Raw genomic sequence first — 15,931 nt, 5'->3', positions numbered from 1 at the left:
TGTTAACAGACAGTGAATATTCAGTTGATATGTTTGTATGCATGTCAAGGTCACTTTCTATTTATTTTTAAACATGAGAATTGTAGCTTGGACACTGGCTCAAGACAGATTCCTGCATTGCGATGCAGGAGAAAAGAGTTATGCTGCACACGTACTAAAATTGCTTGTATCACTAAGAAACACAGACAGTAGTCTGAGACTGTGCTGTTTGAATTTATCACACATCCATCCCTCCTCCAGGAAGAGGAGGGCACCAGTAGAGCCTCCTGGTGTGTTTACTCCAGATTTTTGCATAATTTGATCTCGCCTGTTGCATTATTGTCTTTTTTCTGCCACATGAGCACTCACATCAAGGTTAGGCTGTTTGTGGGTTTTCTATTGTTAGCATCCTCTCCAGGCACTGTGAGTGAGCCACACATTGCCCGTTAACTCATGGAGACTGTCTGCTTACTTGGACAGATACCAGTAGCTTTGGCCAAACTTCACTTCCTTTTTCAATGTTTACTGTGTCATTTTGAAGGTTATACAGGTGGTGGGGGAGTTGCTGTTGTTTTGGGGCTATTTTCTAAGCAAAAGTTGAAATGTTACCTAACATAGAATTGCCTCTGAGATGCCTCTTCTATAGAGAGGTATATAGAAGGTGTATGTGTGTGTGTATATATATATATAAGGTATGTTCTACATAGCTTCATAAAGGAAAATATATTGTTCTGGTAGATTGTTTTTTCATTATTTTTCATAATGGAGTCTAAAGGAAGCATTAGAATTGAGACTAGATCAGGCAGAGTAATTTCGTCATATAAAGGACAAAGAAAAATACGTTAAATGTGTTTACTGTCAAAGCGTATGTTTTTTTCCTCCTTGTGATGCTATTCTGTTTATCTGTGAAATGTCTAAAAAAACCACCCCAAAACGACCAAAAATTCCCTCAACAATACGACTTTTTATAAAAGTTAGATTGCATCAAAATTGATTCTGGTTTCCAAGGGTATTTTATAATCCCATTTTGTTATTAGTGGTAGCCCTTAAAGTTCACAAAAATAAACTAAAAAATTTTGAGATTACTAACTTTGGATGTGCAGTTTGCGTTTTCTGGCAGAACTACCAAAACTGTACATAATGTTTTCACAGAATCACAGAATCACAAGGTTGGAAAGGACCCATTGGATCATCGAGTCCAACCATTCCTAACACTCCCTAAACCATGTCCCTAAGCACTTCATCCACCCGTTCCTTAAACACCTCCAGGGGAGGCGACTCGACCACCTCCCTGGGCAGCCTGTTCCAGTACCCAATGACTCTTACTGTGAAGAATTTTTTTCTGATATCCAACCTGAACCTCCCCTGACGGAGCTTCAGGCCATTCCCTCTAGTCCTGTCCCCTGTCACTTGGGAGAAGAGGCCAGCTCCCTCCTCTCCACAACCTCCTTTCAGGTAGTTGTAGAGAGTAATAAGGTCTCCAGTTTTACACTGGAAAGAGCAAATGGAGGGGTCAGGGTGTAAAGAAGGGAGCAATACTACTCCCAGGTGTTATTATGTAAATGGATTTGGCTTGTCCATACAGCAGAGGAAGCATCATGAAACTGCTCAGTGACCACAGCTGACTGCATGTGTGAACACTTCACAGGAAGCAAACACATCATTGAGGTCTGCCATTATACTTCCAAATGGAGGTCACAGTGTTTGTTCACTGTGTATTCAGTGTGTATGCAGGCAGCCAAGTGACTTTGCCATGAAAAGGAAATGGAAAAGACATGTATTTCTGAGAGTAAAATCCAATTTTGAAATATTTCACAAGGAGTGTGAGCTCCAGACAGTCATTCACACATGAAAATCAGGGCACAAATCAATATCTGACTAAAAGTCGGGAGCTGCAGAAATGGAAAGTAGCCTTTGCAAATGCCTTTCCAAGTTACTGCCTGAAAATATTTAAACTTCGCTCCTCAGAAAGCAGAGCGCACCTCAAGATAATGTTGATAGTGTCCAAAATAAAAGCAAGTTACCCATGACTAGGAAACGCTCATCCTAGCCAGGGTACTGTGCTGCTGGGTTCTTGTAATGAAATCTGACTTGCAGCAAGGGGTTGAGGGATGTGCTCACTCTTCTGTGTTTAAAGATACTTTCCACACCATGTGAAAATTCTCTTCAGTCAAATCTGTGCTGATACTGTTATAGCCAGAAAAGCAGTATAATATGTCTGTTTTGGTTGCTAAGATTTCAATTATGAATATGGTGATTTTTTTCCCTCCTTGAGTGTGGAATTCAATTTGCCATGTCCTGTTGTTAGCATCAGCTGTTCTGCAGCAGATGGGTGTAAAGTGCAACTTCCATTGTTTTTTTCCTTTGTTGGAAAGCTTTGAGACTACTGAACAATACTGCATAATTGCATTTTTTTTGCAGCCAAAAGGAGCACTGGAAAATGCCTTAAAAGGACATGCAAACAACATTCGAACGATTCATAACCAGCAAGTTGTTCCACTAGAGCAAGCTATGGTAAAATATTAAAGCAATATTAAATTTTTGTAGAAAATATTACTCTCTAAATCTCTTAAGTAGAGTTTAGAAAGCTGGACTTTTGCTGTTATATAAGCACAGATTGTATTTGCATTGTATCACTGAAGAGTAATCTGGATAAAGTATGTGTGTAATAAATAGTTTTCCTTCTTAAAATGCTACTATGATATACTACTGTCTAAAATCATGACCTTTTCCTTTCCCATTTTTTTCCATATCTGTTTGTTATTACACTTGAATAAAAGAAGCATCAGAGGAGAACTTCACAAAATTCTAACCCTATATCCCTCACTTTCTCTTTTTGCTTACCATTTGTCTTTGGTAATAAAAGCAGTTATCACATTCACACTTTTATTTCTTGGAATTTGCAATTTCCTAACAGTATTGGAATCGGAAACTCCTGACACTAGTATTTAGAGCCAAATAAGAATCTTTTATTGATGCTTTAAAAGACGCAGAAGGGCCTTTTCTGCCTGTTTTTTGCAAGGCACTGGTTTGTGTAGTATCAAGCTGTGAATCACATACAAACTTGATGGTGTTTTTTCCTCTATGTAGCGTGAATACTTTTAGTTTATCCTAGTGCCAGATACAGTATTTCTGCCCATAACAAAGCCCTCCTATAGAAATGCATTAGGTCTTCTGTTCCACTCTGATTCTATGCTGGTCTTTCCTAATTAACTCCTAATTATTCTCATATCTTTTTTTTTTTTTACAAAACTGACTGTCAAGAAATATGTTAAAGCTAGGGTAAGTGTTTTTTCCCTTCTGAAATTGCACAGTTTTAGAATTCTCTGAACACTTGGTTCTGATTTTAGCTGTTCTCTCTTCCCTCCAAGTAAATCTTACTCAGTTTATTGCTGCTAACTTCAGTTAAATCTGAAGTTTTCCACCACACAATTCATGACTACTTAGTGCTGTTAGTGAAGTACTGATTCAATGATTAAAACCACAATATATCACTTTTAATACAACTGTTGGTATTATATATAATGCAATATGTTGTTTTAGAAACAAAATAATCTATAGAAGATCCAAGTATGCATACAATGTTAAAATAAATGAGAACTTAGCTGAAGTAATGACTTGATTTTTTTTTTTTTTTTTTCCTCCCACCCCCCACCCTTTCTATTAGAGCACTTTAAATCAGAGCGTTAGGTTACTGAAGAGGACATCATCTGAACTTATGGTAAGCTTTTGTTTTTCTGGCCTCAGTAACATTTATATGTGTTTTAAATCCATCTGCCACATATGCAGGGCATATATTTTCAGTACAGCTTTTTCTAGCTATTCTGCTGTCAGAAGAGATTGTACTGCAGTGAGGTAGAAAAGCACAGCTTTATCTACTCTGACTTCCCTTGCTAACAGAGGGGGACAAAAAAAAAGAAAGGATATTTGGGATATTTTTTGAAGTATGAATTTTCGATTAACTGTCCTGTTATTGTGTTATTCATAGTCCTAAAATGTAGGGTTTTTTTCTAGAATCACTGAATACAAAACTTGAGGGTAACAACGAAGAAACAAAATGTAAAAATAAAACGGAGAGAAGTGAGCTTTGTGATTCACATCCTTAAGCACCCCTTGTCCACTGTTAAAAATAAAACGGAGAGAAGTGATCTTTGTGATTCACATCCTTAAGCACCCCTTGTCCAGTGTCCAGCTCCCACTAGAGCCTCTTTCTTTAGCATTGTACTCGTTACCTTCCTGCTCCTGCAGCATCAGTCCTGCTGTGGGAAAGTGGATCTGCATAGAGGCTTCCCCATGTTTCCCCTCTAACTAGCAGCTGGTGCCTGCACCACAATGAGACCAGCTGCCTTCATGTTTTGCCAGACTCAGGAGAATAAGCAACAAGATAGTTACTTTTCTGGCAGCAGAGCTTTGTCACCACCAGCCTGCCTTGGCTCTGGTAGCAAGTACCCAGCCACACTAGCTAGTACCTAAGAGTCGTAGTCACAATAGCTTAACGGGCCATACCTACTCCTATTCTTCCCACAGAGGTTTTCACCCATCCACAGCACCAGACCAGCTAGATGTATTTTAGAATCTGTGTTTTGAACTTGGATGTTCGTGGTAGTGAAATAAGGTGTTGCCAAGAAAAGGATGATGTTTGACCCCTAAGTATATTTAGGAAACTTCCCTACAGTGTCAGGCAGTGTGTACGTTATCCTTGGTGTGCTTTTTTTTTTTGGAGACTTTATGGAGTTGTATATCTACTGAAGAAGTGTTCTCAATCCTTTTGAATATTGATCAGCAGCATATTCTAGTTGATATTCAAGAGTTGTGATAGTATATGGCCCACTGTATTATTCCTGTGCACTGTGTGTGTCTGTAGTGTGTATACATACATTGATGGAAGTACATCTACGTTTAAGGAAAGAAAAGAGAACAGAAATGAAAGCTGATCTAATATATGAACTAGTTACATAGGTTCCAGGAAAAGGTGCTGTTCGTAACCACTGATATCTTCATCTTTTTTTAGTAATGGGGAAATTTTGTCAGATTCTCATGAATCCTTAGGCAGGCTCAGGTACTGTGTGGAATTGCATGTGTGTTCAGCTTTTGTGGTGCTGTTTTTTCAAGAGAATAGGTTACTGACAGTGGTTGCAGAGCCATGGTAACAGCCTGAAAGGGATTTATTTATGTTGAACAAGTTTTTTTCCTCTCCAGGTTAAGGTGAAAAATGTCATTAGTGCAGTTAATGCTGCCCAGCTTCTCATAAATAACAACGCTTCTCTAGTTGTTGTCCAGGTAAGCTTTATTTATTAATGTACATTAATGTATCATGTCTTGGAGACAGAGATTGACTTACTTTTCTCTGTTCCTAGGAGACAAAAAAGTACATGGATACCATTGTTGGCTACTTTGAGCAATATGTTGAGTGGGTCAAGGAGTCGGTAAGGTGCATTTACATCATTAAGAGAAGCTGCATTTAAAAAAGCATTTAAAAAGCTGTATAATTATGATGATAATAAAAATGTTACATTGATAGTATGTTTTATAATTTCAGTTTGTAAGATATTTGTACATATTATGAAGGGGAAAACATGTCTTCTATATATAGTTCCATTTTGTTTAAAGGAAAATAGAAATAATGACTTGTGTTGATCGGAATATAATACAAATTTAGCACAGTATCATTTTTCCAGGGCTAGCCTCAAATCTACCACTTGTCCTAATATTGCATTGATCCTGACCTTGCTTAGTTCAAACTGATGTCATTAGCATCCTGTTTTATTTTTCTTTCTTCAGCTGCAGCCTTTCAGAAAGTAAGCGTATGTTTTAAAGATGTGTATGTTCAGTTAATAGCATTTCCCACTGGAATTCATTTTTAATTTGGATGGGGTGAGACATAACAATTTAGTAAATGGTATCTGCAACTGTAAGCAAGTTTTGAGATTCTTATTATATTCTGCTAGATACTTCAAACCGTGTTTTATTTTTAATCTGTCTTTCAGATTGCCATGGAGGTAGCAGCGTGCAAGCCTATTGCCAATGTGGTAGATACAACAGTAGATATTTTTTTATGCAGCTATATCGCTGATTCTGTGGTAAGAAATGTTTTCTGTTACTCAAAATTGGGGCAGCATGTGGGAACTTCTTTGAACATAAATCTGCATTTAATTATTCTGGCTAGACTATTCTAAAGTATAATAAAGTATCACATCCAAAGTTATGCAAGGAAAAAATGTTCTGATCTGAATCAAGACCGAAGCCAAACCAGTGCTGGACTTGTTTTACGTTCCCATTAAACTTAGGCTTCTGTTAGCAAGAATTCTGTAAAATGAACTGTTCTTACTGAATTTCTTCCAACTCGAATGGCAAAGTAAATACAGTACTACTGTTTTGGAATGAAAATTCTGGAAAGGGTGGTTCTCAGTTTGCTTGATTCTGAACCACCTTAAAATGGAAAAGCATAAAGATCTGAAGTTTCAGCTGTAAACATTTCTAACTTAAGAGGATGGGACGGGAGCAGGAAGTGAGTGAGAAATACCAAGGAAAAACATTCTCAAGTATCTTTCTTGGAATCTGGAAAACCACAGGGATGTGAAAGAACTTTTTATCATTTGACTTGTAGTAGACAGATCTTGATTCATTCCTGTACAGTGGAGTCTCTGAGCGTGACTTGTAGCAGTATGTAAGGGTAATTTTGGCTTTCTCATCTTGCAAAAGAGCTTGGAAAGAGGACAGAATGTATTAAAAATAGAATAAGAAACCACATGCCTGGAATCTCCTAGCTGTTTTTTAGGTTCATAGCACTTCCAGCCAGGTCCTGATCATATCAACAGTAAATGCATGTAGCCAACAAAGTCAAAGCATTCTGACCTTGGTAATGTTTAACCATGAAATCTCCTAAATGGCCAGAATCATTTACTCATTGATTTATCTTGTAAGTTACAGAGCTTCTCTTTTCTCTTTTCCATTTTGTAGCCACTAGCTACAAAAGTAGTAGATGGTGGTAGATGGACCACAGTTTTCCTGATAATGGAAGTTAGCTGAGTTGCTTTCAATTCAAAATTCCTCCAGCCAATGCAAACCAAATTTGAAAAATCATTTTAACATCTGGTGATAACTCAGGTCAACTGTATGATAATGAAATTAGCTACACAGATAGGCCACAGTTGACAAGTTAAAAATTATCTTGAGAAAGTGCTGGAAGCTCAGATTTTGACAAGAACCGCAAGAGAGACAACTACTTTAGAATATGGAGCAATGGAAAAGAAATAATATGGCTAGTAAATTAATGCTGAGACACAAAGTTACTTTCTAGCCCAAGACTGACTATGTTGAATAACTTCTTGGGGCATTATGACTGTGTGGCTTTGAGCAATCTTGAACATATTCCTGTGTGGTTAAATTTATAAGATGGTGGTATTCTCATTTTAGTTCATATTGATGTTGAAGAACACTTCATGTGCCCTGTTTCTCACTAGCGTAAGAAGCCTCAGATAGTCCAGAAGGCCAGTACCACTAATTTCCACTGTGTTCTTCCAGTAACAGTGCTTAGAATATTAAGCAAGGATTCGGCACTTTTCTGATAAATTTTCTCTGTGATCTTTTATTCCTGTATTTTGCTTTTTTCCAGAATACCTTCTGGTTTGGTTTGGGAGGTTCTTCAATGTTTTTAATTCCTGCCATAATTTTTGCTGTAAAACTCTCTAAATACTATCGTAGAATGGATACAGAGGATGTATATGATGAGTAAGTATATATTCCCAAGTAAGCTAAGTGGGAAATGGATTGAAATGTTTTATTTTAGTGTCTCACATGAATCTCTAAAATTTCTGTGCTGTCAGATTAGAACCACATGTCCTTGTGAAATAGTGCGGGTTTGGGTTGATGCCTGCAAAGTGCTTCATGCAGGTGGGCTTTGGTTGCCTTGGCTTGCCATGACTGTGCAGATATTGCCAGCTCTGACTTTGAGAAATTTAATTTCAGAATAAGGTCTTCAGAGCTCCATATGCAGCATTTATGTAAATAACTTCCAAATGTGCAAGTGATTAGCTTCGCTAAGTAACCTGTTAAGGTCAATTATGCCTGCTTTGTAACCTCCTTTACTTATTTGCTTTCTTACTGTCTTAGCTATTTCTAACCAATCTTTCCTTTTTCAATTGCAGTTCCTCTGTCTCAGGGACTTGGCATTTTACTTTATGATAACTATTCTTACATATTTTCCCGTCAGTGTTTTTTTCTTTTCTACTCTTGCATATTGTTTAGTTAGCCTGTGCACTGCATTCCTCAAACTTCACACTGGTCATTTTTTTCATTACACATTCACAAGACAGGAGAGCAGAAACAGGCCTGTACAGCTAAAATTATCCACTTGCTAGTGTCCAGTTAATTACTCCTCCTTTTCTGTGTTTTTTAGTGTTGAAACTATACTCATGAAAACGTAAGGCCTTTTTTCTGGTATTTGTTAAAATTCTTTTATTCACATGGGGGGGGTTATATATTTAATGTAACTTGATACTTCAAAAGAGGTAACGTGTTCTGTTTCACCAGACTTTATAATAGAGTATCCAACTCGACAAGAAGAGCGAAATAATTAACTAACTTTTGGAAAATATAAAAATATTTAAAATGTAAAATTATAATTATGCCATAACTTCTGAATGTTACAAAGGAAAAGTTATCTTCTATTGTACAGACAGAGTTTATCTTTACATATAATACCATCATCCATGGACATGTCTTAGAAGCCATACTGTACATAGTGCATCTTATAGTTAACATAGTCTTTATTGGTGTATTTATTTTATTACAGTACAGGAAATTGTAATAATGGTTATCATAAAGAGCATTTATATGGTATACACAATCCTGTTTTTACAAGGTAAACCAAGTCTGAAAATGCATGCCTTCATGTGTCCTCACTTAATCTATTATATGAATCACCTGTCCAATTTTCTGCACATTGTAGTGTGAATAACTTAATTCTCTGTTGTTTTTTTGCATGATTACTCACTATAGCAAAGGATGTATGATTTATATTTCTCAAACGTTCTTCACGTGACATCAAATACCATAGTAATTTCCAGCAACTTAACAAAGCAATTGCCTAGATTTTATCTTAAATACCTCATTACCTGGAATATATCTAGTGCAGTGGGTGTCTTAATTGATAAATAATATTGAAATAACGCCGAGAGAAGTTGAAAGTGGTATGTTGGGAGGCAGTCTTACTTCTGAGTTGTTTTATTTTTTTGATGATGAGGAGAAGAGATTTTCCTGTGTAACAGGCAGGTGATTCAGGGCACATAGAAAACATGAACAGAGAAAATGAGTGTGTCTCCATCCCAGAACTAGCATAACATCACAAACCAAGAAATTCAAGTTATGTTTAAAAAGGGCAAGATTTGGGTTCTTTTCTATCTCTGCAATTTTTGTGCTGGAAAACCTTAGCTAGTTGCAAGACTTTATTTCCACAGAGTAACATTGGATGTCCCACAACGTCAATATTTGGCATTCCAAAATATCCAAGTTGCTTAAGGAAGGATCTAATTTATGATTGAAATCTGTAGCTCACTGTGCTTTAACTTGCAACTTTATGACTGAAAGCATAGGTTGGATATTGGCAGAGAAGTAAGATATCACCATCCTTTCAGTAACGGGTAAATACCAAGAGAGCTCAAAGTTTGGAAGTCTTGCCAGATTTTATGACTGTGTCAGTTGTATATTATTATTTATTAGAACTGTATTTTACAATAATTATTTACTGACCAAATCTTGATTCTACATTTCGTTCTGAAAGAAGTATTTATATAAAATGATGGTTTTAGTGGTGTTTATGATCACAGTTGTCGTGGTCTGTTCTGCAACTTAAAGGCATCCCTTATGTTAAAGAACAGGGTGTTTAATTCAAAAGTGCTGTCCATGGCATGTGTAAGAACCCTCAAGGACTTTCAGTATTTTACATAAGAGGAAACTAATAATTGATCAGGCCTTAAAAGTCCCTTTCTGATCTACGAATCCGTAATATGGATGTTAATACTCGTGAGGTTCATAACATGTTTTCTGTTATATTTTGGTGGCTGATGGATCATTTAATACAGTGTTCCAGAATACAAAGACTCACCTGACTTCATGTTCCTAAATTTTAATTACTCAAACAGGCTTCCATAATAAAATGCAAGGATTCAGTTTGAAGCAATGCTGTCTTCTGATGTGGTAACAGAGATAATTTGAAAAATTGCTAATTATGAGAGATACATGCTTTGAATTTCTCAGTCTGGGATTCCCATAGCAATAGAGACTTGATTTTCATTTTCATTTCAGCATCCTCTTTGCTTGTATGCTATCCTTGCTTTTTTTCATTTCCTACAAACCCTTTTGGAAGATACTTGGAGAGATAGGACTTTGAATAGATCTCAGTACACCCGTACTTTTGCAGGTGAAAACAATCTCATAAGGGTTTTTTTGATCTTCAAAATCAACTGGATTATTTTGCTGGAAAGACATGCGAGTAACTTGTATTTACATATCTTACATTTATAAAGAAAGAATGAAATATACATTAGTTACATTTATATTTGTATTACTATCTTACGTGGGTATTTTTATATACATGTCAAAGGTACAAATAACCTTGAATGCTGCCACCATTAAAATTCTTGATTAAATGGGTAAAATTTTGAGAACTGTTCATGCCAATGTCTCACCTTAGTTAGACACAGTATTTTGGTTCCATTTCGGGCAAAAGAAAATGATGTTTTTTATTTGTGTTTTTTCTTGTGTAGCTCTGTGGAACAGTGGTAACGCATACTGGAAACAGTAAGGGGTAAGCAATAAGCTTTTTAAGTCATTTCTAGGTCTATTACTACTTTATGATTTTTAAGAAGGCTGCTCTCGCTTTCTGTAACATGAGCACTGTAAGGTTTAAAAACTGAAAAAAGAAATTGAACTATATTGATGTTCATATGAAAAATCTATGCCTTCATTCTGTTAACATTACTTTATAATTCTGTCTTCATGAAATTTTCCTGAATTGTTTTTGTGATTATTTCCAGGTTATATAAATGAGGCTCAAGATTCTTCTACAGGAATATATCATTATTCCTCCAAGTGTATTGGCACTTGCATTCATCTTCCAAATCCTGAGCTGCTTGTTTTATGTCACCCGTACTGTAAATCCCAAATGTACTATTGAATGTTATGCCATAAACTACTGTACAGAATATTTTGCAGTCAAGGCACTGCCTCTCAAATACCACTGTTCAAGGCTTGAATTACAATGGGTTTTGTTTTTTTACTTTTTTTACACTGGGCTTTCTACCTTACATCACAGTATGTAAACTAATTAGATTAACAGCCTTTGCCTAGTATTCCTCTGACAAACCGGTCAAGTTCTTATCTTAAATTGTTGATTTGTGTTAAATACAGTACATACACGTTTACATAAAAATACATTTTGTATACAGAGACTTTTGTATATTCATTTTTCTTAAAACTTACATGTGTTTAGTTGAGATTTTAATATTGTATAATAATCTCACAAATGAATTTACCAGCATGCTCAGTGTTGCTATTTGGTGCTCTTGAATGACCACTTTGGACTAAATTCATGGGATCCACAATGTCTCCTTGTGTGTCTGAAAAGTTCAGTTGCAGTTTTGTTTTCTCCCTCTTTTTTTCAATTATTTTATAATTAGTGGGTTTTGCGGTATAGACCTAAAAGAGACTTTTTGGAGTTGGCTCTATTGAAACTCTTTGGGTGGGAGGGTTGGGAATGTGTGTGATGCTCAATATAGTGCAAAAGCTAAGCTTTCTAAAGTTCAGTAGTACTCAAAACGAGCATGAGAGATGTCATATGTTGGTGATTTTTAGAATGCTTTACATTCTCTGTTTCCCTTTTCCTCATTCACACCCACTTCTGTGGTGTCCTTAATAGTATCACTGTTAATCTGTGGCTCTTTCAGGGGGCAGTGACACTGTTTTTGCTAAATAATTTCAAAATATGATTTCCGTTATTGAAATGCAAAAGTTTTTAGCAATTGGAGTTAACATTTGTTCTGTTAGAGTTATTGCCTTGAATTTAGGCATACAGTTGCAATGCTGCATTAGTTAGCAGAATTCATCAACAGGATGAAAAGTATCTGTGTTGGTAGTGTAAAACATTGCAGCGGGTGAAGTAATTGGATATATTGGTCTAAAATAGTGTATCTTCATATATCAGTATTGTTAACTTTGTTTCCAGCCAGATTCATTAACTTGAAGTAAATCCCTTAAATCGTTCGTGTAATTTTAAAGAAGTGCTGTAAAGAGAAACCAATCTTTAATCTGGAGTAACCTTAAATTTTTCATTTTTGGGTCATAAATGGAAACATTTCTAATTGATGGTATGTAGCATATGTGTATATGTAATGTTCAGAACTGCAGATTTTTAAAAGTTTCTATTTTTAATTTGAGAAAATGTTCCAAATTCATTTAAATAAAAAAGAACTTGCTTAATTACCTGATGTTTGAATCTCAGTTGTTTTGTTGTATAGACCTGACTCAGAAGAGCTGCACTGAGTTAAAGTCTTGCAAAAATTGGGGGGAGGGGAGTCTCTAATAAAATGTTTCTGCTATATTTGACCTTTATTGATAACTTTAGCTTAAGCAAGATAAGTGACCAAAAGTTGAAGCAGGAAGGACTGAAAGAGTATTGACTCTGGGCGAAGGAGCTTCCAGTTTCCACAAAGGATGTGATTTATGCAAAGATGGTAAGATTCAAGCTGGTGCTTTAGGTGTTACTGCTTGTCCCTGTTGTTGTTTCTGTAGCACTGACTGCAGAATTAAATGTTTGCCAGTTCTTCAGCTCCTGTAGTTCACTGCTGCCGTCCTAGCTTAACTTGTGAAAGGATCGTTGTTTTCCACTGATATAACAGACCATGAGCTGTTTCATCTGAAATGCAGGCAGCCAGAGGACACAAACATTAGATGGGAGTGAAACTCTTGGCAGTAACATATTAATTGTAATACATAAATACACTAGAGCTCTTGAGTCCAGGCTTTGGTATTTAACCTTATGCTTGTTTGATTTGTTTTCATGATTACACTTTAAAAACTTTTAGAACTAGAGATCCAAAACTGCTATAAAGTAACTTTTAAGTTGTTTCGAACTCTAACCATTATTAAAACAAGAGAGTTTAATGCCTTTAGTTTCTAATCTAGGAACTGTCATTGCTGTTGTGCATAACCAAGTGTAAATAATACATTTGTTTGTAAAATATTAGGAGATCCCTGAGTGCTTGCAGTAGGGATTTCAAATCCTTGAAATCAAGTGTGAGGTGGGCAACAAGATTGTTCAGTCTGGCTGGGTGACGGATGAGAAGACTCCCCAGAAAACAAAAGTGAATTGTAAATCTTCTTAGTAGACTTGTACCATTGTTGTTTCTCCTGAGATTTGGCAGGAGAGCCACACCACTGTACTTCAAGAAAGAGTTAGAAGAAGAAACAAATGGCAAGGAGGTAGAAATGAGGACTGTACTAAAAATCTTCTTAAAATAGCCTTAAAGAAGACATGAAAAGAAACAAGTTTTTCTCCATCAAATGATATTGTGTCATGGCAAACTTGATGACATATTCACTGGAAGAACAAGATTCAGGTGCCAGATAGGGCTACCAGGAACAGCCAGTCTTCAAGGAGGCAGCTCTCCGACTATGTGGCGTGCCACAGCAGCTGGAGACTTTGTTGTTGAGTATTAGAGAAGCATTTTTTGCAATTATGTTTTTCTGGTTCACTGTCTATTTTAAATGAAGGTTTTTGTCTCGGTAATTTCTTTAGCAACACCTATTTGTAGATCTGTCTAGATATACGACATAGTATTTTATTTAATTGTGCACGGCCATTCTTAAACCTGGAGCTTCTATAACACCGTAATTATTCAAGGATACCTGAATAATACAATACCCCTTCCAGAAGCTGTTCAGGTCAGGCTGGATGTAGCATATGTGTCTTTTTGTATTAGAAAAGTACTGTTGCATGCAGCAACGTGGGAGGAATTTTTCCATGTGACCTTCTGAATGCCAAGGGAATTGCCATGATTGTCCTTAGCTCTGCTTTTAGATACTGCAGCAGAAACTGCTACTGCAGGATTCTGTACTGAAATATTTCTACTCTCCTGCCTTTGTTTTATGGCACAGGAAAATATGAAAAATAAAAAGTGAAAGGTCATAAAGAAGAAATATCTGTCTGATATGGTCTTGGGTCTATTCCCTGTTGCTGAGACCCATGATAAGCTGGTTCTCTTGTCTTACACTGTTGGCTGAAAACAACCCATGGTGTGACAGTGGTGTTAAAACTTCCAAATGTTTGATTTATATTTAGGTCTTTAATACCTTATTTTGCGAAAGCTTTTGTACTTATTGTACTTAAATATTGCAAGTCTAAAAGTTGATTCTTCCATGTGTCCTCGCTGCATGTTGTGCTAACAGAATGGAGTACTAAAGTTGCACACTCTACAAATCCACAGAAAGCCTGTTCCACAAATCAGCCCTTGTTAGTAGGACATGTTTAGAATAATCCAGATGTAGCTGCATAGATTGCTTTGGCATTTTTATCTTTTTTTACTTTAATATGGTCTTACAAGCTCTGGCATGAAGTTGGCTATAAAGCAGCTGGAGAATGGAAAGTATCTGTTAAAAATCGAATATGACATGTTCATCCTGGATAGGAATGTGCTTCTCGGTTATACAACTAAAGTTCTGTATTTAACTGCATTTACAAGATTTGTCTTGCTACCTACCTGGGAGTTCACAGGTTATTTGACTCTCCCTTGGGCTATAAATTATGGGTACATGCCTACTGAAGTGTGATTTATTACTTTTATAAAAAAAACCCCAAACCCTTACATCCCGTGTTTCGCTGGAAAGAGACTTCTTTGTGCACCAAGGCTTTAAATTGTGAGCAACCACTTAACTGCTTTCACTTTTTCGGATTGTATTGCTCAAGGTTCTCAGTCAGCTCCTCTCACCATGAAGAGTTTTGCTCTTCTTTGCTTAGTAATGATCTGTGGTATGGAAGGATTGGGACAGAGGCTGAAGCCAAAGAAAAGAAGCAATGGTGAAGAAATCAATTTCCGGACTAAAGCCAAAGATGTTTGCACAATGAGCATGACTGGGGATGAAGAAATGAAACTTAGAATTGAATGCAAAAGCCAAGGCATGTCCTACTGGTGTGAGTTCAATGGCAAGCCGTCAGTCTGTCGTGCTTTCAGAAACAATCCGAAGATTTACTGGAATCAGATTGCTGCGGAACTTAGAAAGCTCCCACATGCTTGTGAGTCCACACAAGTTTTGAAGACTACAATGTGCCAGAAGGCTCCCACAGAGGCTCTCATGAAACAAATAGCTGCTGGGATGGAGCCAGAAGATCTAGCAAACCAGGACAAAGCAGTCCAGAAAACTTCCACTTCTATGGGGGGAGCAGAGAGAAGCTCTGTTAAGAAAATAGGGAAACCTGCAATACTACCTCTTATAAAACCAACCCAGCATGGTCAAGGGCCTGAAACAGAAGCAATGAAACTGGCACGGGAACATTGCTGGGAATCTCTGCATGGTTTCTGCTCCTACATTATTGGCATCTTTAGAGGTTAAGGATTCGCTTCAGGTAAAACCCCCATCTTGAAGCACAGCAGAAAATACCTAATCCTGGTGTAGTTTTATTTTATTTTGATCTTTACGTTCTCTCAGGGGTGTGGATGGGAAGATTCTCTGCTCATTCACTAAAATCTAAGACAGCAAAACTTGTATTGTGGCATCTGGACAGCTTAAACTGCCAGTGATGGCTACTAGTTCAGGACTCCCCGACAGCCTCCTGTCAGATCTTTAGTGTGTACTGAGATGTTTGTCCCATCTGTTTTTCATCCAGTGGTATTTTGGTTGTAACTGTTTGAATTGGGCTCATTTTCCACCTTCTGTTATTCCTTCCCTATTGTGTTGA

General features: G+C 36.8%; 2 protein-coding genes across 13 annotated transcripts in view; both read left to right on the top strand.

Moving 5' to 3' along the window:
- Nucleotides 1–14,957, top strand: part of PROM1 (prominin 1) — a 63,532-nt gene extending 48,575 nt beyond the window's left edge. For 5 of the 12 annotated variants that reach the window (XR_008449697.1, XR_008449702.1, XR_008449700.1 and 2 more), the window contains 10 exons: nucleotides 2,401–2,493; nucleotides 3,235–3,261; nucleotides 3,647–3,700; nucleotides 5,179–5,259; nucleotides 5,337–5,405; nucleotides 5,967–6,059; nucleotides 7,595–7,710; nucleotides 8,127–8,842; nucleotides 10,746–10,786; nucleotides 11,016–14,957. Coding sequence is in view for 3 of the 12 variants with exons in the window: in XM_054065682.1 (XP_053921657.1) it covers nucleotides 2,401–2,493; nucleotides 3,235–3,261; nucleotides 3,647–3,700; nucleotides 5,179–5,259; nucleotides 5,337–5,405; nucleotides 5,967–6,059; nucleotides 7,595–7,710; nucleotides 10,746–10,764 (552 nt within the window). In the remaining 9 variants the exon portion in view is untranslated. The remainder of the gene's footprint in view (nucleotides 1–2,400; nucleotides 2,494–3,234; nucleotides 3,262–3,646; nucleotides 3,701–5,178; nucleotides 5,260–5,336; nucleotides 5,406–5,966; nucleotides 6,060–7,594; nucleotides 7,711–8,126; nucleotides 8,843–10,745; nucleotides 10,787–11,015) is intronic. The other 7 variants (XR_008449704.1, XR_008449703.1, XR_008449701.1 and 4 more) reach the window with 4 other exon arrangements.
- Nucleotides 14,958–14,994: 37 nt separating this feature from the next.
- On the top strand, nucleotides 14,995–15,585 carry FGFBP2 (fibroblast growth factor binding protein 2). The gene has a single exon (XM_009570207.2). The coding sequence runs from the start codon at nucleotides 14,995–14,997 to the stop codon at nucleotides 15,583–15,585; it is 591 nt and encodes a 196-aa protein (XP_009568502.2).
- Nucleotides 15,586–15,931: the final 346 nt, after the last annotated feature.

Source organism: Cuculus canorus, chromosome 4, assembly GCF_017976375.1.
Source record: "Cuculus canorus isolate bCucCan1 chromosome 4, bCucCan1.pri, whole genome shotgun sequence".
Lineage (NCBI taxonomy): Eukaryota > Metazoa > Chordata > Aves > Cuculiformes > Cuculidae > Cuculus > Cuculus canorus.
Note: the sequence above shows the minus strand (reverse complement) of the source record. Positions and strands in the feature narration are given on the sequence as shown.